The sequence below is a fragment of the Lontra canadensis genome, unplaced genomic scaffold, assembly GCF_010015895.1.
Source record: "Lontra canadensis isolate GAN:19392208 unplaced genomic scaffold, GSC_riverotter_1.0 scaffold137, whole genome shotgun sequence".
Classification (NCBI taxonomy): domain Eukaryota; kingdom Metazoa; phylum Chordata; class Mammalia; order Carnivora; family Mustelidae; genus Lontra; species Lontra canadensis.
This window is the reverse complement of record NW_022631131.1, coordinates 3354166-3379833: the sequence shown is the minus strand read 5'-3', so window position 1 is coordinate 3379833 and position 25668 is coordinate 3354166. Positions and strand designations below refer to the sequence as shown.

The window sequence follows — 25668 nt, the reverse complement described above, 5'->3', positions numbered from 1 at the left end:
TAACTGTAAAAAATGTAAATGGTAAATTATCCTTTACTTTTCCTTCCATTTCTCTCTATACCACCAAACTCTTACCAGTAGCTCTATACTTTCATGATTTCCTTTTAAACAAATGGCTAGGCACTGTCACAAAAAAAAAGACGGGGCATGGTAGTACAATATTGGGAAATTTAAGAGAATACACCCTTCTGGTCTTAGATTGGATACTGTTTGGATAAACCAGCATTTTGGAGTCAACTGCAGAAACTGGAATATGGTGTATATAGTAAAGGAGATGAAAATTTATTGAAATAGAAAATTGGGAATTACTGACCCAAAAAAAGCACAGATTATAAAACAGTGTATACAGGGTGATCCCATTTCAGTAGAAAGAGATGCATATTTTTATTATATGCATATATATATTATAAGCATCTATATATGCATAGAAAAGGATCCAGAAGACTATACAATGGTATTAGCAGGAGTAATTTCTGGGTGGGGGATATACAAGGCTTTATTTTTGCCTTCTTGTGTTTTGTTTCTAGGGTTTTTTTTACTGCTTTTTTTTTTTTTTAAATAAAGATGTTATTTATTTATTTGGCAGAGAGATCACAAGTAGGCAGAGAGGCAGGCAGAGAGGGAGGGGGGTAAGCAGGTTCCCTGTTGAGCAGAGAGCCCAATGCGGGGCTTGATCCCAGGACCCTGAGATCACAACCTGAGCCGAAGGCAGAGGCTCAACCGACTGAGCCACCCAGGTGCCCCTTTTTACTGCTTCTTCAATTAAGCAGTATTTAGAAATATATTTTTTCTTTTTTTTAAAGATTTTATTTATTTATTTGACAGACAGAGATCACAAGTAGGCAGAGAGGCAGGCAGAGAAAGAGGGGGAAGCAGGCTCCCCGCCGAGCAGAGAGCCCGATGCGGGGCTCAATCCCAGTACCCTGAGATCATGACCTGAGCCAAAGGCAGAGACTTAACCCACTGAGCCACCCAGGCGCCCCTAGAAATATATTTTCTAATTTCAATATTTTCTGACTTCTATATCTTTAAGGATTTTATTTATTCATTTTATTATAGACAGAGAGAGAGAGAGCCTGCATGCAAGCAGAGGGAGGAGCAGAGGGAAAGGGAAGAGAGAGAATCCCAAGCAGACCCTGCACTGAGCATAGAGCTCAACAAGGGGCTTGATCTCACAACCCTGAAATCATGACCTCAGCTGAAACCAGGAGTCGGAGGCTTAACTGACTGAATTTCCCAGAGTTTGTTAGGCACCCCTAACTTCTCTTTTTAATAAGGTTAACATTTAATTAGAGGAAAACCACTCAAAGAGAACAAAAGTATATCTATTACACCCAGGGTTCCAGTTTAGCATCGTGACTGACAGTATGGGCTCTGACTGGATTCAATACCCAGTTAGCTGTGTGACCCTGGGCATATGATTTAACCTGTGTTTCAGTTCCCCATCCATAAACTGTGGGTAATGACAGTACATTATTCAGCTCATGAGGTTGTTGTAAAAATTAAGTAGGGTACTCCACATAAAGAACAGGAGGTGTCTAGCATACAGTAAAGCACTTGATGAACTTATCAATTATTATTATTATTATTCTAATTAGTCACTGAGAAAACAAGATTGCCATTTCTCACAGATAATGTGAAAAATAAGATAGGATGTAGCAGCAATACATCAGCTTTCTCTCTCACTATCCTTGTCCCCTAAATTTCTAAATTCCCTTCTTAATCCAACAGGAGCAAAAGCTGAAAGCCTCTCACAGATCCTCTCAGAATCTCACCTCCTTGCTACTTCCTCTGGATGAAGGTCCATACAGCTTTATAAGTTTTTAAACTCCAGTATAATTAAATGTACAGTGTTCTATTAGTTTTGGGTGTACAATACAGTGACTCAATAATTCTATTCATTATTCAGTGCTGATCACAGTAAGTATATTCTTTTTTTTTTTTTAAGTATATTCTTAATTTCCTTCACCTATTACACCCATCCCCCCACCCACCTCCCTCTGTGTTTTTTAAAAGTCTATGACCAGGGGATACCTGGGTGGTTCAGACAGTTAAACGTCTAACTCTTGATCTCAGCTCAGGTCTTGATCTCAGGGTCATGAGCTCAAGCCCTGCACTGGGCTCCACGCTGGGCATGAAGCCGACTTTAATAAAACAAAAGGTCTATGACCAGAAGTGTGGTAGCTAGGAGATGATCCGCAACTCAGTATATTATCTGTCTGTATTCCACGACTGGTATCATTGGACAAGCTTTTTTTTTTTTTTTTTAAGATCTTATTTATTTACTTCAGAGAGAGAGAGATCACAACTAAGCAGAGAGGCGGGCGGGGGTAGGGGGGAAGCAGGCTCCCTGCTGAGCAGAGAGCCCAATGCCGGGCTCGATCCCAGGACCCTGAGACCATGACCTGAGCTGAAGGCAGAGGCTTAACCCACTGAGCCACCCAGGCTCCTCACTGGACAAACTGTACAGGTCATTTCTAATTACAAAATAGCTTCAAAACTCTACTTAGAGTCTTCTGAAGAGTCAAAAACACTTCTTGGCAATCATATACCTGGATTCTAAATTTTCCAAGTTATTGATTAAGTACTTTTCTTTCTAGACCAGAAAGGAGATAGTAATGTAGCTCACCTTCAATAAGCCCTTCCTGAGTGAACTTAATCTCTGTCCTACCAAAGCAGCAACCACTGTCTTAAACCCAGCTATAGAGCATCAAATGATGACTTTATATAAGAAAATAACAACAATTACAGATTGTTCTCAAATGAAATCACCAAAAACACGCTTGCTAAGCATAAAATGTTGGCTGTTTGATACTTTGGGCATTTATTTTAAGAAGTTTAAGGGAAAATTGAAATGGAGTTTCAAATACTATAACATGAATTATAGGATAAAAAAGATTTAACGAAATCATACTACCTTAAGAGAAACCCAATTGTGGGGCTCACTTATTTCCAATTGGACTTCAACCAAGAATTCAGTATACTAGTTGACAAAACTGATACAATCTTTGTTTGGTTGACAGCATGATTGTGGGGTGATTTGGATTTACACTGCATTGTAAATATTCAGAACAATCTGACTTCAAGTAGCACCCCACAAGAAACAGATGTCATTATCCATGCATATCAAAATTAAGATGCCTACATTTAGTCTTCAACAGTCTTTCTTCTCAGGGCACCTGGGTGGCTCAGTCGTTAAGCATCTGCCTTTGGCTCAGGTCATGATCCCAGGGTCCTGGGATCAAGCCCCGCATCTGGCTCCCAGCTCGTTGGGAAGCCTGCTTCTCCCTCTCCCACTCCCCCTGCCTGTGTCCCCTCTCTCCCTGTGTCTCTCTCTGTCAAATAAATAAAATATTTTTTTAAAAATAGTCTTTCTTCTCAAATATTCAATTAAATAGTAATAATGAGGTTCAGAAATATATCAGCCTAGCTGATTGATCAATCCCTAGCTGACCCTATCCAAAAATAAAAAGCCAAAGCACAAGTGTCTACAATGAAGCTTACACATTCCCACCAAGCTATAACTACTTTTTTCTTTTTCTTGCTATAACTACTTTCTTAGGGTATTACTTTCAAAAGTTTGGGTCGTAAAGCTTGGACTGTTTGATTTTATTATCTCTACACCCAACACAGGGCTTGAACTCATGACCCCAAGCTCAAAACTGCATGCTCTACTGACTAAGCTAGGCAGGTGCCCCAGGGTCATAAAGCTTAGAAAGTGATTCTCCTTCAGTGATGCTCAAAATATGTAATACAAGTCATCTCCATCTCTATAACAGTCTATTTTCTAGTCCTGCCTATCCATCATGCCCATTAGACTTCTCAGTTAGCATAAAAAACCAAGACCTAAGCTTGAGAGGCCCACTCTCACCCTAACCTATGGCAGTCATGTTACTTGGTTTTCTTTTTTTTTAAAGATTTTATTTATTTATCAGATAGAGATCACAAGTAGGCAGAGAGGCAAGCAGAGGGGAGGGGGAAGCAGGCTCCCTGCTGAGCAGAGAGCCCAATGTGGGGCTCGATCCCAGGACCCTGGGATCATGACCTGAGCCAAAGACAGAGGCTTTAACCCACTGAGCCACCCAGGCACCCCATGTTACTTGGTTTTAGATGACCTCTAGTAAACACCTCTTAGGAATGCACCTGCCCCTTTAATCTACAAGGTCTGTAAAAGATTAGATTATTCATTTAGGAAGGTAATCCTGAACTCAACCAATCTCTAATTCTGGGTTCAAAGAGTGAAAAAGAATATCTGAACCAGTATCTTCATTTTCACAGATGTGGAAAATGAGTCCAAAGAGGTAATTTTTATGAATTATTTGTGGTCACATATCTAATTGGTGGCAGATGCAAGAATAGAGATCTCTCCAATATCAAGTAAATCTGACTCAATTTAAATTAACCCCAAGGATACCACATCCACAAATGACTTAGAAATGGATCAGTGGAAAACATGTGTTCTATTTTGGAACATTTGGTAGCTGAGAAGTAGGCGCAAACTCCTCCCCAGGCCAATGAACACACTTCAATCCACGTGCTCCTCCATGAGCTATGGGCATGAGTTTTGCAACAGTAGGGATGGCAAAAAAATTCTCAGGCACTAATACCACAGACCACACAGTCTTTTCAATAAGAAACATCGACTTTGAGAACAACTTGGCAACTACAAGCTGCCTTGCAAATCATTGGCTGAGTTTCCTATAATGGTGTTTATGTCACCACTGCCAAACACAATTTCCTAATCCAACGAATGGACAGTGTGTTTCACATGGTCTCAAACTGGACAAATTTCTCAAGCTGCTGTGTGGCTTTAAGGATTTAGATTTAACCCGGTCTTTCTCAACAGGGGCATTATGACATTTTGAGGACAATTCTTGGCTATGTGAGATTATCTAGTACACTGAAGAAGGTTTAGAATCATCGGTCCTCTGTCCTTTAAATGCAAGTGAACAGGAGTAGACCTCCCTCATCCGTGGTTCCTCACGTTCCAAGGTTTAATTTACCCACAGTCAACCGCTGTCCAGAAGCAGATGACCCTTCTCTTGACACGGCATGAGAAGGTCAACAGTAGCCTAAAGCTATGTGACAATGCCTACATCATTCGCCTTACTTCATCTCATCACCTAGGCATTTTGTCCTCTCACGTCCTCACACGAATGATGAGATTGGTGAGGTGAGAAGGGTGAAATTGGTATAATATGATTTTTGAGAGGGAGAAATTACATTCACATAACATTACAGCATATTGTTATAACTGTTCTATTTTACTGTTAGTTATTATTGTTAATCTTTTAACTGTGCCTAACTTACAAATTAAACTTTAACATAGGTATATACGTGTAGGGAAAAAACATAGTATATCTAGTGTTCAGAACTACCTGCTGTTTCAGGCATCCGCTGGGGTCTTGGAATGGATCCCCTGTAGTCCCACCAATCACAACCTTCACACATTTACAAAGACCTCAAAGGGTAAGATATCACCACCAGTATTAGCCTTCAGGTCAACCATTAAGTGAACTATAAAGTTCTAAGAAATATTTACATAAAGAATTGACCCTTTTTATCTGCCACTAAATACTGCCCTCTATTCCCCTTTTAGCCCAGAGATTAGATAAAATCCTTCATTCATCAACTCCTGAAAACCAACTTCGTCTGAAATAGCTAAATAATTAAGACACTTTTATTGTTAGGGAAGTAGAGTAGACAAGTTACTGAAATGGAATCAGGGCACCTGACTTTGAATTCCAGTTCTCTGGCTATTCACCCTTACGCAAGTTATTGCCCCTCTTTAAGCCTCGGTTCTCTCATCTACTTGAAGAAAAGCTATTAGGCTACATTATTTCTCTGGTTCATTGCAGTTCTAGGAATCTATGATATAAAACATAATTAACTGGCTTAACTCTTTTCTTCTCACCTCCACATAGCTAAATGGGGTGACCACCAACTTACTACCTCACCGTTCAGAAGCAAGGACCCCAAAGTCCCAGGAAAGTCACATTCAGCCAGAGCCAGTGTGGGATTTTACTATACAGTCTATGTCTTGAATATATAAAAAGGAGCTTAATTATTTTATGATCCATCAATAATAGAAGCACCAAGATAATAACACCAACAGCCACTCGAATTAATGTTTATCTCTGCCAGACCTATCATCTTAACCCTGGCTGTATATTAGAATGACCTGGATAGTTTTTAAAAAAAAGAAAATGCCCCAGCTCCAAACCAAGCCAATACCAAATGATTCAGAACCTTTGGAGATGGCGCTCATTTCTTAAGGCCCCACCAAGTGATTATGACATACAGTGAAAACCAAGAACCATTAATCCAGGCCCTTTAATTCAAGAAATGCAAAGCAAATGACCAAAGGTCAATATATCCCATACTGGTTGTATAATCAAACATCAATAAATAAGAATAATCCAGTGTTACTATTTACTGACATTCTCAATTACATGTAAAGAATTCTATTTTTAGAGAAAAAGGAGAGGTCTATAATCACCTTTTGCTCCTGCCACAGGTTGTTATTGAGGACTGACCCTGCCAGAAATAGAATATACCTTTTTGACATGATAAAGCACTTCAAAGATCGATTACTATAAATTTGCCCAATCCTGCAAAAAGTCCTATCACCCATTAAGATAGTTATGACATTAGTCAAAGTAGTACAGAAACCAAATTCCTCAACCTCTCACTGTCTAGATGTCACTAAAAGACCAAGTATGTAGAAAGAACAGGAAAAAGCTGAGAGGAACGTTTAGGAAAAGACACTTTGAAAACTGCACTTCCAAAAAAAAGAAAGAGAGAAAGAAAAGAAAACTGCACTTCATGCAAAGTACATTTATTCATCAAAGCTTCAAGTCCAGTGATGCAGTTAAAGGTGGCACAATCTTGGCTAAAATTATTCTTGCTCTTTCCAGAACAGAATCAGCGAAACCAAAAGGTCATGTTAGATAAAGAAAGCATTAAATTTGTCTTACCTCATGTGTAAAGCCAAGCCGTCCTGTAGGCTGGAGATCCCCAAATCAGAGAGTGTATCTGAACCAACAGAAGCTGGTGATAGAGAGCCCTCCTTTTCCTCCAGCAGATCCAGCTTCACCAGGCTGCTAATTTCATCCTCTGAGTTATCTTCAGACACAGAACCAATTATGAATCGGGAATGCTGGTTCAGCTCCATAGGTTTGCCCAAGGGGGATGGTTCATCCATTATTCCTTCAAAACGAGCTCTCAGAGCTATGAGGAAAATGAGGGAGAAAAGCAGGTGATGGATAATAACCTATATCAAAGGACAACCATAGATTATACCTAATGTACTACAGCTGGCACTTGGAAGCAACGTGTAGTTTGAGAACTAGATTCTTTGGCTATTCTATTTCACGGCTTCTGTTTTCTACAAGGAAGGAAAATACACATCACGATAACCATGCCTAAAAAAAAATTAAAATTAGCTTCCTCTTCCTCAAAGGAATCTCTCTCAAAAAACTATAAGCCAGGGGCACCTGGGTGGTTCAGTCATTAAGCATCTGCCTTTGGTTCAGGTCATGATTCTGGGGTCCTGGGATTGAGCCCCGCATTGGGCTCCCTGCTCAGCGGGAAGCCAGCTTCTCCCTCCCCTACTCCCCCTGCTTGTGTTCCCTCTTTTACTGTATCTCTCTGTCAAATAAATAAAATCTAAAAAAAAACCCCAAAACTATAAGCCATTCCCAATCTCTTTATCAATTTGGTAATGTCCAAAAAATAATTATGATCAAGGGAAAGACCTCTGCAGTAGGTGAAAGCTGCTCATGATATTGTGACTTCAGTTGTCAGTACTGGGGAGAATGCAGGAAAAGATTTCCAGAGAGTCACGGTCATTTCAGACTAGGTATTTAGAATCAACTACACAACTCATTCCAATAGTACACTGACAGGTTGTGAAGCCTACAGATGTGTATTTTTATATAAATATATACACATAAAATATACTGACATTGATAAATATGCTGACATTGAGATATACATATATATATGTATGTGCTTTAAATTAAACTCCAGATAGGTTTTTGTTGTTTTAAGATTTTATTTATTTGACAGAGAGAGATCACAAGTAGGCAGAGAGGCAGGCAGAGAGAGAGAGGAAAGCAGGCTCCCCGTTGAGCAGAGAGCCCGACACAGGGCTCAATCCCAGATAGGTATTTTTTTAATAGAAAAAGAAAATCTTGGGGCGCCTGGGTGGCTCAGTGGGTTAAGCCTCTGCCTTCAGCTCAGGTCATGATCTCAGAGTTCTGGGATCGAGCCCCGCATTGGGCTCTCTGCTTAGCAGGGAACCTGCTTCCTCCTCTCTCTCTGCCTGCCTCTATGCCTACTTGTGATCTCTCTCTGTCAAATAAATAAATAAAATCTTAAAAAAAAAAAAAAAAAAAGAAAAAGAAAATCTTTGTCCTGTTAAAAATTCACCCAATAACATCTGCTCTTGGCCCTAATGTGCTGACATCGATAAGGAGAAAAAGAACGTACTATCAAATTCAAGATCTCTACTTAAAATAAGGGAGTGGTCATCTCAGTAAGTATTAGTTTTCTAGGTATAGGGTCTTATTAGTCAGAATTAAATATTTCGGGGCGCCTGGGTGGCTCAGTGGGTTAAGCCTCTGCCTTCAGCTCAGGTCATGATCCCAGGGTCCTGGGATCGAGCCTCACATGGGGCTCTCTGCTCAGCAAGGAGGCTGCTTCCCCCCACCCCCCGCTTGCCTCTCTGCCTACTTGTAATCTGTCTGCCAAATAAATAAATAAATAAATAATCTTAAAAAAAAAAAAAAACAACAGAATTAAATATTTCCAACTACTAGCAAACTAATTAACAAAGACCAGAACAGTGCAAAGTCCACAAGAACAATAAAAACCAAAGCTAAAAGAAACAATATTTATTCTGTCATTCAAAAAATCCTATTAAGAAAACTCTTCAGAACTACATGTCAACTTAGTATTGAACCTCTAGCAGCCTAGCAACTTTAATTTAGAAAGCAGTATTCCCAATACTGATTTCAAGGCGCTGTAAGAGATGGTATATCAATAGACAATAAATTTATATTAATAAATAAAGTACAAGAGTAGGTAAAAAGCAGTGTTCTTTGACACTAGATAACAAAACATCAAGATTTTAAAACGTTTGGGAAATCACCATTAAACATGTTAAAACAATAAGTGCACCACTCTTATGCTATTTGTGAATCAGAGCTTATTCATATACAAAGAAAAACAGTATAAATGATAGAGCAGTGGTTCTCAGAAAGTGTAGTTTCCAGACCAGCAGCAGTAGCTCCAGCATCACCAGGGAACCTCTTTAAAGTACAGATTCTTGGGGCGCCTGGGTGGCTCAGGGGGTTAAAGTCTCGCCTTCGGCTCAGGTCATGATCTCAGGGTCCTGGTATCAAGCCCCACATCGGGCTCTCTGCTCAGCAAGGAGCCTGCTTCCCCCTCTCTCTCTGCCTGCCTCTCTTCCTACTTGTGATCTCTCTGTCAAATAAATAAAAAAATAAAATAAAAAGTACAGATTCTTGGATCTTACCACAGAGCAACTAACCATATCAGAACCTACAGGTTGTGACCCAGTAATCTATATTTTAACAAGTCCTAAAAATCTGAGAACCACTCTGCTAGAAGAATAAAAGAGTAATAACAAATTGCCAGGAATACTAAAAAAAAATTACTTCTAGATATTTCCCAAGAGTGAGTTAGAGATTACTTCTGTTAACTTTTATTTTAAAAAACTAGAATCAAATGTAAAAATAGCATGCAACAGGAAAAACCTGACATCTAAATTTACTATACATTCCTCCCTCGGAATATTAGGTTTCTTTAAAATAATTTTTAAATGTCTCCAAATTTTATTAAGATAGTCACTTCCAGAAAGCGAAAAGAAAACCAATCATTTAAAAAGAGAAAAAAAGGGAGGAAATAAAAAGGGAGAGAAGGACAAAGTGAGGGAAGGAAGGAGGTAAAGTTCTAACAGAGCACTCTGAAGAACACCACCAAAAGGTACAGCAAAAAAAAAAGTCTACTTCTTTCACATTTTAGTAAATAATCAAGTTAAAAAAAAAAAAAGAGAAGACTCTCATTTTCTCCCAACCCCACAGAATACCAAATTCCATCTCAACTAACACAGAAAATAATGGCTGCCTTCTTCACAGGAGAAATAAAGCATTCAGGGGCATGTTTCTATAGTCTGAACTGAAATTGGGTGACTACACAAGAAAATAAAATTCATGAGAAAAGAGCAATTCTCTCGGAGAAAGACAACTATCATATTATCTCCCTGATATGAGGAAGTGGAGATGCAACGTGGGGGGTTAGAGGGGTAGGAGAAGAATAATTGAAACAAGATGGGATAGGGAGGGAGACAAACCATAAGTGACTCTTAATCTCACAAAACAAACTGAGGGTTGCTGGGGGGAGGGGGGAAGGGAGAGAGGGGTGGGGTTATGGACATTGGGGAGGGTATGTGCTATGGTGAGTGCTGTGAAGTGTGTAAACCTGGCGACTCACAGACCTGTACCCCCGGGGATAAAAATACATTATATGTTTATTAAAAAATAAATAAATAAATAAATAAAAGAGCAATTCTCTGATCACATGGGAGAAGAAGAAATGATTAATAAATGAGAGGCTCCATAAGGTCAACTTCAAATTTTTCTTTCCTAGCTAAGAAGAACATGAAGGCAGCCGGCAGCCTTCCCTCAAGTGTTGCAAAGATTAGAAGCAGCTCAGTTGTCGGCAGCTAGAGAGCCTAACTACCAACCAGCAAATCTACTGAATGGTATCTCTGGGCACAAGCTTGCAAAGCACCAGGAAAGAGAGGTCATGTATGGAAAATCACTGAGTAGCTGTCCAGATACTTTAGAAGCTAATCTACAGCCCGTCCCATTTCCATTGATTCTAGTCCTGAATTAAAGAGAAAAGGGGCTGGAATACTACCACTGTCAGACCATTCACTTCAGACTATCCACCCCCCCAAACCTGCCTATTTTTTTTTGTAGAAGGCAACTTTTAGCATGAATGCCTATGGTTTAATATTTTAGCATACGAACATAAAATTTTTATCATACTATAAACATGAAAGAATATTATTTGTAACTGACCTCTTATAATTCTTACTGTCTGAGCAGATATCCACCTCCAAAAAGAACTAGGGAGAAAGAGAGAGAGTTGAACTGTTTGTTTTAAGAAACTCAAATTTTAGCAATTCTTGTTTTGCTCAGAATACAAAACCGAGAGTACTCATAGTATCATTTTTCTGATCAAATCTATTATTTAACTTGAAGCATAAAGTTCAGTTGTTTCACTATTGTTCAAATCTATAAATCAAAAGCATTACACAAAGACTTTGTTTTCATGAGAGTGTTAAACAATAATCCAAGCTTACCATTTCACAAAGTGCCTTTTCCAACTGCGTACTTCGATGAACATATTCCAACCCTATGATGTCCAACATTTCATCAAAAAAGAGGCAGTGGGGAGAAGAGCACCACTAGATACCTTGGAACTCAGACTCTGATTACATTTCTAAATGGATATACCCACATAGAAGGTTGGAAGCCAGGAATGGGACAGATCTTGCCATAAAATTAAACTGAAAACTAAATCTAAATCCCTTTAGATCCCTAAAACTCTAAGGGATCAAGAAGTCTCTAGCTACTTCCCAAATCCTAGGTTTCCTTCCATGCCCAACAATTTAAATGTATCCAGGGTAAAAATTCTCAACTTCAGTTATGTATAACAAACACCTACGGAGCTATTTATTTATTTATTTTTAATTTATTATGTTACGTTAGTTTCAGGTCTGTGGAGCGCTTTTTTTGGTGGGGGGTGATCAGGCAATTTACTTATGATGGCAACTAGAAGACTCCACGTTTAGTAGCGTGGGTGAGCTAAGGGCTGAGACCATGCCTTCTGCTTCTCCTTGGGATTCTTGGGAGCAAACTTCTGCAGTTTCTTCCACATTCCTTTATTCAACTCTTTAAACTCTTCCAAGATGTCTGTGGACAGGATCGGCCTATACTCTGGGGATAGGCCTGTGAGGCTCATGTCTTTGGGGCAAGGGTTCTTGTGTTTGTAATAATTTGAATGGAGTCATGCTAAGCTCTCATACCTCTGATCACAGGCCTCAGGCTCTACAATCTTGAGTACCCTTTCCCTCTGGAAAGGCCTGTGCTACTCCTGACTGTTTGGTCTCCTCCACTGGCCATTCCTCACAGAGTTTTAGGAAATGCCGGCAGGCGCTGGCCTCCATTTTAGATCACCCCATGGTGCTTTTAAAAAACATGTATGTCTAAACTCCACCCCAGATCTACCGAATCAGAATCACTGCTGGAGGTCCAAAGATCTGAATATTAAGTTCCACAGTTGACAGACACCAATATATATCCAGGCTTGAGAACCACTGGTACAAGCTGGAGAAGAAATCCAGAACTTCTAAGAGAAGACTTCAAATGACAAGCAATAGGATTAGGGACAGGGCAGATATGTTAACTAGGGAAATTGGATTTACCCAATTATGTAGTTTAAGCTAATATTATCCTTAAATACAATTGATACAATTGTGTTAGGGAAGCGGGGGGGGGGGGGGGTGAGAAGAGGAAGGAAGAAGGAAGTAGTTTTGATCAGATGCAAACAAGGTGCAGTGGAGCTGGAAGGACTCAAGATCAAATTCTGTCTTTGCCAAATATTGGCAGTGCAAACTTGAGTGAGTCACTTAACATCTCTGATTCTCGTCATCTGTAAAAATAAATAGGTTATATGTTACCTTAGGGGACTGCTGTGAACCTGAAGAGTATATGAAAGTATCCTGTAAACTATGTACTAGACCAGTGTTTTTCAAACTATGGGTTACCACCAAGCAGAATACTAAGAAATAAATTTAGAAGGTTGTAACCAACATTTTAAAAATGAAGGGGCACCTGGCTGGCTCAGTCAGTAGAACATGCCACTCTTGATGTTGGGGTTGAGAGTTCAAGCCTGGCATTAAGAAAATTTACTTTTTAAAAAGTCATTAAAGGGCGCCTGGGTGGCTCAGTCGTTAAGCGGCTGCCTTTGGCTCAGGTCATGATCCCAGGGTCCTGGGATCGAGTCCCATATGGGGCTCCTTGCTCAGTGGGAAGTCGGCTTCTCCCTCTCCCACTCCCCCTGCTTGTGTTGCCCCTCTTGCTGTGTCTCTCTTAAAAAAAATAAAAAAAAAAAAAGTTAATAGTCAACCAGCCTCGTGAACATTATCACAAACTTGAATTAGCTTTTCGATCACCCTCTGTTAAAATTAAGCAATTAAAGATTACTGTATATATGAGAAAAACCCCCAAAATTAAAGAATCAAAAACAACTTGAGAAAAAAAATGCTACTAGAAAAAAGGGATTCTGTGGAAATAGAAAACGTTAAAAATTGGGGGAGGGAGCAGGTGACATGATTTTATACAATTTTACATGTAGAAATGTTTTTTGCAGAAATAGAAAAGCCTGTCCTAAAATTCATATGGAATTCCAAGGGACCCCCAAATAGCCAAAAAAATCTTGAAGTAGAACAAAACTGGAAGACTCATGCTTCCTGATTTTAAAAGTTACTACAGGGGTACCTGCCTTCAGCTCAGGTCATGATCTCAAGGTCAAGGGATCAAGTCCCATGGGAGGCTCCCTGATCAGCGGGGAGCCTGCTTCTCCCTGGGCCCCTCTCTCCACTCATGCACTCTCTCTCTCTCTCTCTCTCTCAAGTAAATAAAATCTCAAAAACAAACAAACAAAAAACCTACTACAAAGCTGCAATATTAACATAAATACAGATATATAGACCAGAGAAACAGAATAGAGAGCTGAAAAAGAACGGGAGCTTGCCATTTGCAGCAACAGGACAGACTTAGAGAGTATAATACTAAGTAAAATTAAGTTAGAGAAAGACAAGTACCATATGATTCCACTCACGTGGAATTTAAGAAACAAAACAAATGAATTTTGAAAAGAGACAAATAGGGGAACCTTAGTGGCTCAGTTGGTTGAGCATCTGACTCTTGGTATTGGCTCAGGTCATGATCTCCTGGGTCCTAAAATCAAGCCCATGTAGGACTCCAGGCTCGGGGCAGAGTCCTCTTAAAGGTTCTCTCCCTCTGCCCCTCCCCCCGTGGTGCTGGCTCACCTGCAAGCTCTCTTTAAAACGAATCAATCATTTTTTTAAAAGGAGAGACAGGGGGCACCTGGGTGGCTCAGTTGGTTAAGTGGCTGCCTTCAGCTCAGGTCATGATCCCAGGGTCCTGGGATCCAGCCTCAAATCGGGCTCCCTACTCAGCGGAGAGCCTACTTCTCTCTCTCTCCCTGCTATTCTGCCTACTTGTGCTCTCTCAATCTGTCAAATAAATAAATAAAATCTTAAAAAAAAAAAAAAAAGAGAGAGAGAGACAAATAACAAAACAGACTCTTAAATACAGAGAAGAAGCTGATGGTTGTCAGAGGGAAGGTGGGTGGGAGAATGGGTAAAACAGGTGAGGGGGATTAAGAGTACACTTATCATGATAAGCACTGAGTAATGTTTAGAATTATTGAATTATATTATACACCTGAAACTAATATAACATTGTATGTTAATTATACTTCAATTAAAAAAAGAAGGCCCAGAAATAAACCCTCCCATATATGGTCAAATGATATCTGACAAGGATGCTAAGACCATTTAATGTAGGACAGACTTTTCAAAAAATGGTGCTGGGAAAACTGGATCTCCACATACAAACAAATGAAATTGGACCCTTCTCTAACACCATATTAAAAAATTAACTCAAAATGCGTCAAGGCTTTAAAGTAAAACCTAAACCAATAAAACTCTTAGAAGAAACAGGACGAAATCTTCATAACATTGGATTTGGAAAAGATATCTTGGATATGACACCAAGAGCTAGCTTAACAAAAGAAAAAACAGACAAATTGGATTTCTTGAAAATTTAAAAAAAAATTGTACATCAAAAGACACTATTAACAGAGTAAAAAGGCAGACCAAAAAATGGGAGAAAATATGGGAGGGGGGTCGAGAGAGGGTGGTGGGGTTATGGACATTGGGGAGGGTATGTGCTATGGTGAGTGCTGTAAAGTGTGTAAACCTGGCGATTCACAGACCTGTACCCCTGGGGCTAATAGTACATTATATGTTTATAAACAAATAAAAATTAAAAAAAAAATAAAATACAATCTTTAAAAAAAAATAAGTTGATACTAAAAGATACTGAAAAAAATGGGAGAAAATATTTGCAAATCATGTATTCAATAAGAGATTAACATCCAGAATATATAAAGAACTCCTAATATTTCATTTTTATAAGATTTTTATTTATTTGTCAAAGAGAGAGAGAAAGGGAGAGTGAGCACGAACACAAGCAGGGGGAAAGGCAGGCAGAGGGAGAAGCTGGCTCTCCGCAAAGCAAGGAGCCCAATGCAGAACTCGAACCCAGGACCCTGGAGTCATGACCTGAGCTGAACGCAGACGTTTAACTGATTGGGCCACCCAGGCATCCCACCAGAATATATAAAGAATTCCTAAAACTCAATCCCAATTGGAAAACAGGCAAAGGACTTAAAATGAAATTTTTCCAAAAAAGATATATGAGTGGCCAATAAGCACATCAATATGCTCAACATCACTACTCATTAGGAAGACGCAAATCAAAACTACGATAAGATACCAACCCATACCCATCAGGATGGCTACCCTCATAAAAGCAGAAAAAAGTGTTGGCATGGATGTGGAGAAACTGGAACACTTGGGGACCATCAGTGGGAATGTACTGTGGTACAGCTGCTAAGGAAAACAGTATGGTGGTTCCTCAAAAGATTAAAAGTAGAATTACTGTAAAATCCACCAATTCCACTTTAGATTTATACCCCCAAAAAACCAAATAAAGGCTCTCAAATGTATATCTGTAGATCCATGTTTATAGCAGCATTACTCATAATAGCTTAAATATGGAAAAAGCCAAGTTAGCACCGATGAATAAATGGGTAAGCAAAATGTGATACAGACATACAATGAAATGTTGTTCAGCCTTCAAATGGAAGGAAATTCTGCAATATGCAATATGGATGGATCTTGAGGACATTATGCTAAGTGAAATAAGTCAGTCACAAAAAGACAAGTGCTGTATAATTCTACTTACATGAGGTACTTAGTCAAAATCATATTGACAAGAAGTAGAATGGTAGTTGGCAGGAGTTGGGGGAAGCAGAGAATGGGGAACTATTGTTTAATGGGTACAGAGGTTCAGTTTCACAAGATGAAAAAGTTTTAGAGATGGGTAGTAGTAACAGGTGCACAAGGTTATAAACATATTTAATACTGAACTGTACATCTTTATATGTATTACTCATATGTTAGCAACTGAGGATTTTCAAATAAGTTTATTAAAAAACTTTACCAAATTCCATGCCACTCTGATACCTTATTTCATATCTGCCTGAGCATTTAAGTAGACAACAGGTATGTCATTCACTTATTTCTTACTCTGTGTTACTGTATAATTGACGATGAGTTACCTCCTCAATGAAGCTGGGAAAGTTATTATCTCTTCTGATTGTTTTAGATCCACCACCCTCAATCCCACACAATGCTGTGTAAACACTAGGCCTTTGCTGGTTGAGTGTTCCCCAGGAATTAAAATGAACACTGGAGTTACAAAACCAAGAGACAGAAGCCGCGTGATTATTTCAAATATTATCCCCTAGAAACATTTGGAGGCCTCTAGGTAAAAAGCCATTTTGTGAATTCAAAAAGCTCTGGGATTATGAACCAATCTGTCCTTAATTTTTTTTTTTCTTTTTACAAATTTTATTCATTTGATAGGGAGAGACCACAAGCAGGAGAAGTGACAGGCAGAGAGCTAGGGAGAAGCAGGCTCCCCGCCAAGCAGGAAGCCCAACACAGGGCTTGATCAGAGGACCCTGGGATTATGACCTCAGGTGAAGGCAGACACTTCACTTAACCCACTGAGCAACCCAGGTGTCCCTCATCCTCATATTATTTAATAGAACATTCAGAAAAAGCGGGAGCCATGACTGAAGTATGTCAGCAGCCTTCCAGAGTCTCAAAGTTAAGAACAATTTCTTCCTTGAAGAAATATTGCTTAATTTTTTTTTGCACCCCTCCCCACTCCCCCTGTATTAAGGCACTGTAGGTTACATTACCCAGCAGAGGTGGAGAAATTTACAGGTTAAAACAGACATTTCTGGGGTGCCTGGGTGGCTCAGTGGGTTAAGCCTCTGCCTTCAGCTCAGGTCATGGTCTTAGGGTCCTGGGATTGAGCCCACATAGACATTCTGCTCAGCAGGGAGCCTGCTTCCCCTCCTCTCTCTGCCCGCCCCTCTGCCTGTGATCTCTGTCAAGTAATAAATAAAATCTTAAAAAAAAAAAAAAAAGACATTTCTAATCCTCTTGGAATTACAGCATCTTTTTTTTTTAAGATTTTATTTATTTGAGAGAGAGAGCGTGGACAAGCAGAGGGGGGAGCCACAGAGGGAGAGGGAGCCTGACACAGGGCTCAATCTCAACCCTGAGATCATGACCTAAACCAAAGGCAGATACTTAACCAACTGAGCCAGGCAGGCACCCGGAATTACAGCATCTTATGTGGTTTTAGGGAGATAGTTTTAAGTTGAAAATAATTAAGAACTCTGAAAAATTAGTTGCCCTGTGATGCATTAGGTTAGATGATATAGAAGATTAGCCTATAGTTGAAAGTCTTCAACAGTAGTATCAGATAAAATACTCTCATAATGAGTAGAAAACTGGACTAGAAAATTCCTAAAGTAGGAGCACCTGGGTGGCTCAGTTGGCTGAGCATCCAACTCTTGATTTCAGCTCAGGTCTTGATCTCAGAATTGAGAGTTCAACCCTGGGGTTGAGCTCCATGCTCAGTGGGGCATCTGCTTGGGATTCTCCCTCTCTCTCTCTCTCTCTCCCTCTGCCCCTCCACCCTCCATGTGGGTGCACTTTTTCTCTCTCTAAAATAAATAAAATCTTAAAAAAAAAACAAAAACCAATGTCTAATTCCAACAATTTGTATTTTACTTCTTTCTTCAACCAAGACTATTAGGATATTAGCTATCAAAAAAAATTTTTTTAAAGAAAGAAAAACACTAGCCCCAGACCTGTTAAACCAGTCTGTGTGACAGGTTAAAACAAAACAAAACAAAACAAAACAAAATTCCTAGTCATTGACTGAAAAGGAAATAGAACGTTACATAGTGATCTACACCTGAACCAGTTCACAGCATGTAAGAGAGGTCAGTATCAGATGAGAGAGTTCTGAGCCTAGCTTTCAAAATGCCAGTTCTTTGACATAACCTAGTCATTATCTGAACTGTAAGTTCATTAATCCAAATGCCATTATTTCCCTACCTTTCCTCTCATTTTAAAACAATTAAATCTTATGCTCAATGTTATTTCTATTCTGCACTGGTGATTCAAAACAAAACTTGTGGGGCACCTGGCTAGCTCAGTCAGTGAAACATGTGACTTGGGTGTAGAGATTACTTAAAATCTTTAAAAACAAAACAAAACTGCAACACAAACACAGGCAGATTTGTAAATTAATACTATGCCATGAACAACTTTCATATGATCACTTTACAATTATTTTACTAATTATTTTTGGATTCACAACAGTCCTCCTGCAATTAGAAAAAAGGAAACTGAGGCAAGAGAAATGGGAAGAGTAGCAAGTAGGCACCCACCTGGACACTACAGCTGCTGTCCTACTCTACTGGACCACAATACTTTCCTTAAAAGCACCTGTCAAGGGGTGTCTGTGTTGCTCAGACAGTTAAGCGTCTGCCTTCAACTCAGATCATGATCCCAGGGTCCTGGGGATCCAGCCCCATACCAGCTCCCTGCTCAATGGGAAGCCTACTTCTCTGTCTCCGGCTTCCCCTGCATGTGCTCTCTCTTTCTCTATCAAATAAACAAATAAAATCTTGGGGGGGGGGAAGTGCCTATCAAATAACACAGAATTCCTCATCACAAGCATCCAAGGCATCCCCCAAAAGAAGCAAATCAGAGAATTCCTACTCCCTGAGGAAGAAGAAACCAGGTAACCCAAGCATGATTCTCAGTCTGCACTTTGGCTTGGGAAAAAAATGAATGGAGTCAAGGGGACCAACTTCTGAGACTGAAGACCAAATTATTAGGTTTATTCCACCACACGCTGGGAAATTATAGAAACGCTGCTTAAGGAGAGATAAAATCAGGAAGTCCTAGGGTATTTTGATTTCCATCCTAAACTTAGACCCTCAAACAAAAAAATATCTGAAATTAAAGTATTTCCCCTACCTGAGTAGTTATATTCTTACATACTTCTATAAAACCCACAAGGCCTACAGAAGCCCCTGATATTTACAGCTGATTCCAAGTGTACACTAGTGTCTACTTTCTCATCTTCAAATCCAAAATAATGTTGGCGCTGACCCAGGCAGGACCTTCATGCACATTTCCCTCTGAAATCGTTAGTTTCACATAACACTTTACTACGTTCTATCTCCAATAGCCTCCCTGGATCAGTACAGCAAACGGGAAGGAGAGTAACAACAGACGTGTACATATACTACGTCCCTCACAGAAAACATAAAATCCCGGGAGCAAGAACTGGCAAAGGAAAACTCGCCTGACCCTAGCTCCCACCACGGTACAAAGACAAAGTAGCCAGGGGCTCTGCACCCCACACCCCACTCTGAAAGAGGAAGACGACTTTCAATGCGACTGGACCTAATCCTCAACGTCCCTCTCCCACGTGGGTCTTCCCCCTCTCCCGAGCGCCGGGTCGGATTGGAGAGAGGTCTGGAAGGAATCAGCCCACGCCAAGGCTGGGGAGGGGGATGATGGCCAGCTCCCGGCAGACACCCCAGTCCCTCCTTAGAGGCCCTGGGCTCTACGACTCCCAGTTCCGGAGTCTGAACTCCCACCCCCGACTCCGGGACCCTAGACCCCTCTGCGTATGCCCAGAGTGGGTACTCAAGGGCCCAGAGCTGCGGAGAGGTCCGGGTTGCCCTGCACAGGTCCGGACGGGATGGAGCCCGGGCCGCGTGCGGGCGCAAGATGGGAGGAGGCCCTCCCGCTGCCACCACCCCTCCCCGTGCCCCGGCCTCTCCAGGTCCCGGACCACGGGCTCTGGGGCGGCCCTCACCTCACCTCAGGGCGGAGGCGTCCGGGGTCCGGCGGTGCCGGGCAGCCCCTGCGCAGAGGCAGTGCTGGGCGGGAGGAGACGCCGGGAGCTCCCGCGATGGCTGACAGGCGCGCAGCACCAGGCCGGCCAGGCTCACGGGGAAGGGGCGGGGCCTCAGCCCGCCCCCACCCCGCCCCGCCCCGCCCCTGCCTCCCACCTCAGCGTGCGAGCACCACGAGGTGACTACGTCCGGGGTTACTCCGGGCCGTTCACCTCCGACCCCGCTGCCGGCTACCGCGGGGTCCGGCCGGCCTCTAGGAGAGGCGCGGGCCCCGAGGGCCGGGCGACAGCCAATGAGAGGGCGGCGTGGGGCGGGGCGACGTGAGGCGATGCGGATGGTCCGAGCGCCGCTCTGCCATTCGGGGCCCAGCGGCGAGAGGGCGGGCGGGTCCCGGGCGGGTCCCGGGCGGTCGCGGCGCCCCCGGCTCGGCCTTCGCCGCCCACTCTACCAGGGGCGGGGGCGGCCGGTCTTCTCCTCCCCTCCCGCGAAGAGGTGGGGTGAGGGAAACGGCCCCACGTGCACCCCCCAGGAGGGAGAGAGGCGCCCGGGCCGCAGAAAGTGAGGGGCCAGCAGGCCTGCAGCACGGGAAGGGAGTCCAGAACCAAAGAGGACTGAGCGGGATAGCCAGTGTTCTGGCATGGAAGGACCTTACCGTTTTCAATACTAACCCCTTGAAGAGGTGGGCACTGTACCCATGAATTGCCCAGGATCACACAGTTTGGTTTCAGAGTTGGTACAGGCTAAAGAACCCCTATTCTGGAACAACACCACCAGCCCCCTGGCTAGCTCAGCAGCTCCAAAGCAGCCCGCCCCAAAGGATTCTGAGGTGCAGGATCCTGGAGCATTGAGGGAAAGCCTCAGCAAAGGAAGCTCAGGAAGAAGGGCAGAATGCCAATGGACAACAGTCCCTTCTGCCTGCCTTGAGCAGGTAAAATAGAGGACAGTAAATTCCCGATTTCTCGGAATGGAGCTTGCTTCCCAAACTCCATTGTAATTACACCAAGTCATTGAACAGGAGCAAGCAATTTCTCTAGCTTTGCCAGTTACTTCATAGTAAGACATTCATGGTGGCTGTTGAGAAGTAACAGTAACAGGAGAGAGTCCCAGTTTATAGTACATTTTTTGGGTGGAAAAGAAAGAAAATTGCTTCAGAAAAGTGGGGTGAGTTTAACCCCCTACAAGAATTTAATGAATTACCCAGAGTACTTTCCTGATCTTTACACAAGGCTTGTGCTAAGGGTCTGGAGAGGTACGGTGAATGATGATTTGGTGGGAAGAAGTTCTATGCCAGAGGGCGAAAAGTGACTCGGGTAGAAATACACATTCGAAGTCAGAAATTCCTGCGAAGAAGCAGAGGGAGAAAGATGGGAAGATTGAGCAACAAGAATAATATTCACCTAGGACTCATAATATCTTGGTGGTGGCTTCTCTGAGTTTACCAACCTACTTTAACAGGGACTGGAAACAGAAATTTGGAAAGATTTGGACTTTACAGAGAAGTGAACTATTTATATATTTATAAATATATTTTATATATCATATAAATTTAATATACTTAATATATAAATATATATTTATACATTTCACAATATATAAAATATAAATATGTATATTTATATATTTATACATTTCACAATAACTGTGTCATTGGATGCATCTGTCAATGAACAGATATGTTAATAGAATTTTTAAATGATACAAAAAACTTTTTTTTTAATTTTTGGGGGCACCTGGGTGGCTCAGTTGGTTAATTGTCTGCCTTTGCCACAGGTCATGATCCTGGGGTCCTGGGATCAAGCCCTGTGTAGGGCTCCCTGCTCAGCAGAAAGTGTGCTTCTCCCTCTCCTTCTGCTGTTCTCATTCTCTCTCTCTCTCTCTCTGTCAAATAAATAAATAAAATCCTTAAAAAAAATTTTTTTTAAGATAATTGAGCATAACTTCCTGGTTTAACAAGATGTTTGGCTTGACTGACTAGGGGGGAAAAAAGGCCCCAAGAAGAGGGAAGATTTGCCTCTCTCTAGTAGTGCTCTCCCAAGCTGGCAGGAAAAGACTTCAGAAAGAACTAAATATCTTGAGACTGCCTCTTTTACTTTTCATATACCTTTCCTATTTCTTATTAAATAATAGGAACTTTTCCCCCAAAGTGTTTCTTAGTGGTGTTGCTATTTATCAGCCTTAGGAGCAGTGCAAAACCAGGGGGGCTTACTCTCAGAAACTGTCCTTATGTGAAATTTCAGCAAGCCCTTATTCTGCTTTTGTCCTCACTGAATATTGGAAGTAATTGGGCCCAGAGAAGAACCAGCCAAGGAAAGGTCTGATGAAAGAACTACAGTGGAAGAAAACAAAGGATGTTAGAACATCCCCAGACTGCTTACATAAAGGTCTAGTTATCATCAAATGTTAAGATAAATGGGGAGAGAACTACGTCTTTAAAACAATACTTCTACAATTTCAACAGCTCCTCGGTGCTGTGTTTGGTGCGTGCCACAACCTGCCCATCTCTATATGGGCTCTTCAGAGCTGTTCCCTGAGTTCTTGCCACACAAGCCAACACATCTGTAAGAAGCGGAGGAGGACAGCCAAAGGGTGGAGAGAACTTACTATACAAGATTAACAGGTGGAAGAAAAGAGAGTGAATGGAGTGGCACACTTCTAGAAGCTGAAACTAGATGGCTCTCATGGGCTGAATTGTGGTCCAAAATTCATATGTGAAAGTCCTAAACCCTATTACCTCAAAATGTGAGTGTATTTGGGGATAGGATCTTTAAAAAAGAAATTTCAAATGGGGTCATTAAGGTGGGCCCTAATTCCAAATGATTTGTGTCCTTATAAGAAGAGGAGATTAGGACACAAGCACAGAGGGAAGACCAGCTGTGAATCACAACTGATGAAGCACTTACCAGGATGGTGGCTCTTATGCTGGAGAAGATGGCCATCTACAAGACAAAGAGAGAAGCCTCAGAAGAGACCAACCCTGCAGACACCTTGATCTCAGACTTACAGCCTCCAGAACTGTGAAGAAATAAATTTCTGTTGTTTAAGCCACCCAGTTTGTGGTACTTTATTATGGCAGCCCTAGAAAACTAATCTTAAAACCCTCTTAAAGATGGTCTCTCACCCTACTGTGGGGAAAGTAAGAAGACTCCCAAGCAGTCTGTCTTTAAGGTGATGGCAATCTAGTTAGGAAGACAAAACTAAACACCAAAACAGTGTCCATGTCTTGCTCCTTAGATGATAGCCATGCAGATTTTACAAAAGCCACAGATGGGAGAGGATAAATTCTCAAAAATGAGTGAGCCTTGAAATACATAACAGTACGTGGGTCGATGTCCAAGCCATTCTGGCACTTTATTTTCCACTCTATTTTAGTGTAGGGCAGTGTTTCTCAATGTTCCACTGACCACCTGAAATAGAATCACTAGGTGCTTGTTTAAAATTCAGATTCCCAGCCCCACTGCAGACTTTTTAAAGTAGCAATTATTCGCCCTGAAGTTTGAGAACAATAGTTTAAGGCTTATCATTATTGTCCCTCTTGGCAGCCAGTATCTCTGTTAAACAGCCTGTGCCTCCTACATTTGCACTTCTAAGACAGGAAAGTCTCAGGTCAGGCCAGAGTTAAACCAAGAGAGGAAAGAAAGTGCCTTAATAGGAAAAGGAACTGTGAAGAGGTCCCTATCCCGGTGGTTGCCCATGGTTCCAAATTCCTTAGATAGCAAGCTCCGTAGAGGATAGAGGAAACAATGGGTTGTATTGCTATGCCTATTCCTACCTTTGCTGATGCTGGCAAACTCGTTCCTCTTCCCTCCAATTTTCTGAATCCTTCTAGTCCTTGGAAGTCCCATTTTCTCTAAGAAGAACTCTTTTACTTCTCCAGGTTCCACTGATCTACCTCTCCTCCGTATTCTTGTACCAATCTGGTCAACACCACACGGTTCAGCATTTATTAGGCTATCATTTTTTGTGTGTATGTTGGTTTTAGCTCTCCAATTGAATTTTAATAATCTTAAAGAGAGAGCATTTCTTACAGTTTGGTACTCCCTTCTGTAGCTCTTGGAATAGGCTTAGGTATGGATATTAGTAAGTGCTTCACTGATTGAAATAAAGATTAGCTCGGTACCTGAGAGGCCACTCTGCTCCTGATGTCTGCTCATCCGTCTTCATGTCACTTCTGGGAGGCAAAGACGCCAGTAGGATATTTGGCTGCTTTATAGATGAACAGACTTCATCAAGAAAGTCAGCGCCTTGACCAGAATTGTGGCTCCAGTTGTGAAATAAGGGAAAAAGACATAAAGACCTTATCTGAACACTAGGCTTCTTTGCTCTGGTCAGCCATTCAGGTTTGTCCAGAGTGAAGTCCCTGAGGGAACTGCACACCAGAAGGTCAGAAAATGTCCCCAGGGAAGCCACTTTGTAAGTCTGCTCCTGATGATGAAAGGTAGAATTACACAGTGAAGGACAGAGTTCATAGTGGAGACTCACCACAATGTTTTCACATGGACACTTGGGTTTTCACATGGATACTTAGGTTTTCACAAGGCATTTCAGTACTCCCTCCCTCCTTGTTATTTAATCCTAAACACCTAGTCCCTATCCTTAGTTGGTGGTTACCTAATCTAAGCTGTTTCTTCCACAACACCTCCAAGGTCTTTTTTTTTTTTTTAATGTTTCCAAGTCCTACATACCTCACAACTAAACAGCTAAAGTTTAAAGAGCCCTTTTATCTAAAGGCAGGAAAATGGACAAGATGACTCATTTAGGTCTTGCCCAATGCTAGGATTTTCACATTTTATATTGATCAGCTTTACTTTTCTCATCTATGACCTCACTCTCCTGCAAACCAGTGAAAATGTTCCCCATGAGTTTACTTTCTATTCCTGTCCTCACCTTCTCTTCAGATTTTTCCAGCATTTCCATTACTCCTTACATATCAGACTAGGCTTTTTCTTGCATTTCCACCTGTCTACCCCAACAACCCTCACTCTTCATTGTATTATTCTGTATGCAACACAATAAATAATAAAATACAACATTAGTAAATTTGGTCAAGCCTCTCCTTTCAAGGAAAAGTGAGCCATCACTTAACTACCTTTCATCCTTTTCTTCAGTCTTAAAGTTTTCCTGTATCATAACTTGGAGCAGAAGATTTTGAAATATTCCTGTCCTTTTTTTGCTCTCACTTCTGGTCAATGCATCAGACCAGCAGGTAGAAAGCCAAGTCCCCAACACAAGCCTGTTCATCAGTGGACCTGCTGTCTTGCCAATGTGCTGAATTTTCTTAATGAAAATGAAAAGGAAGAAAGGATAAGGAAAACAAAAAAATGAACGGAAATAAAATGTAGTTTAAATCAATGAATAGGGGCGTCTGGGTGGCTCAGTGGGTTAAAGCCTCTGCCTTCAGCTCAGGTCATGATCCCAGGGTCCTGGGATCAAGCCCCGCATCATGCTCTCTGCTCAACG

The 25668-nt window shown here is 41.4% G+C and overlaps 1 protein-coding gene and 1 pseudogene across 1 annotated transcript in view; both read right to left on the bottom strand.

Annotated features, from left to right (window-relative positions):
* The window catches only part of LOC116858493 (acetyl-CoA carboxylase 1-like), a 29507-nt gene extending 9206 nt beyond the window's left edge, over positions 1–20301 (bottom strand). The window contains exons 1-3 of the mRNA XM_032843297.1: positions 20177–20301; positions 11112–11158; positions 6978–7230 (exon numbers count right to left, since the gene is read on the bottom strand). Coding sequence (XP_032699188.1) covers positions 6978–7204 — 227 coding nt within the window. The 5' untranslated portion in view covers positions 7205–7230; positions 11112–11158; positions 20177–20301. The remainder of the gene's footprint in view (positions 1–6977; positions 7231–11111; positions 11159–20176) is intronic.
* LOC116858445 lies at positions 11843–12298 on the bottom strand (annotated as a pseudogene).
* Positions 20302–25668: the final 5367 nt, after the last annotated feature.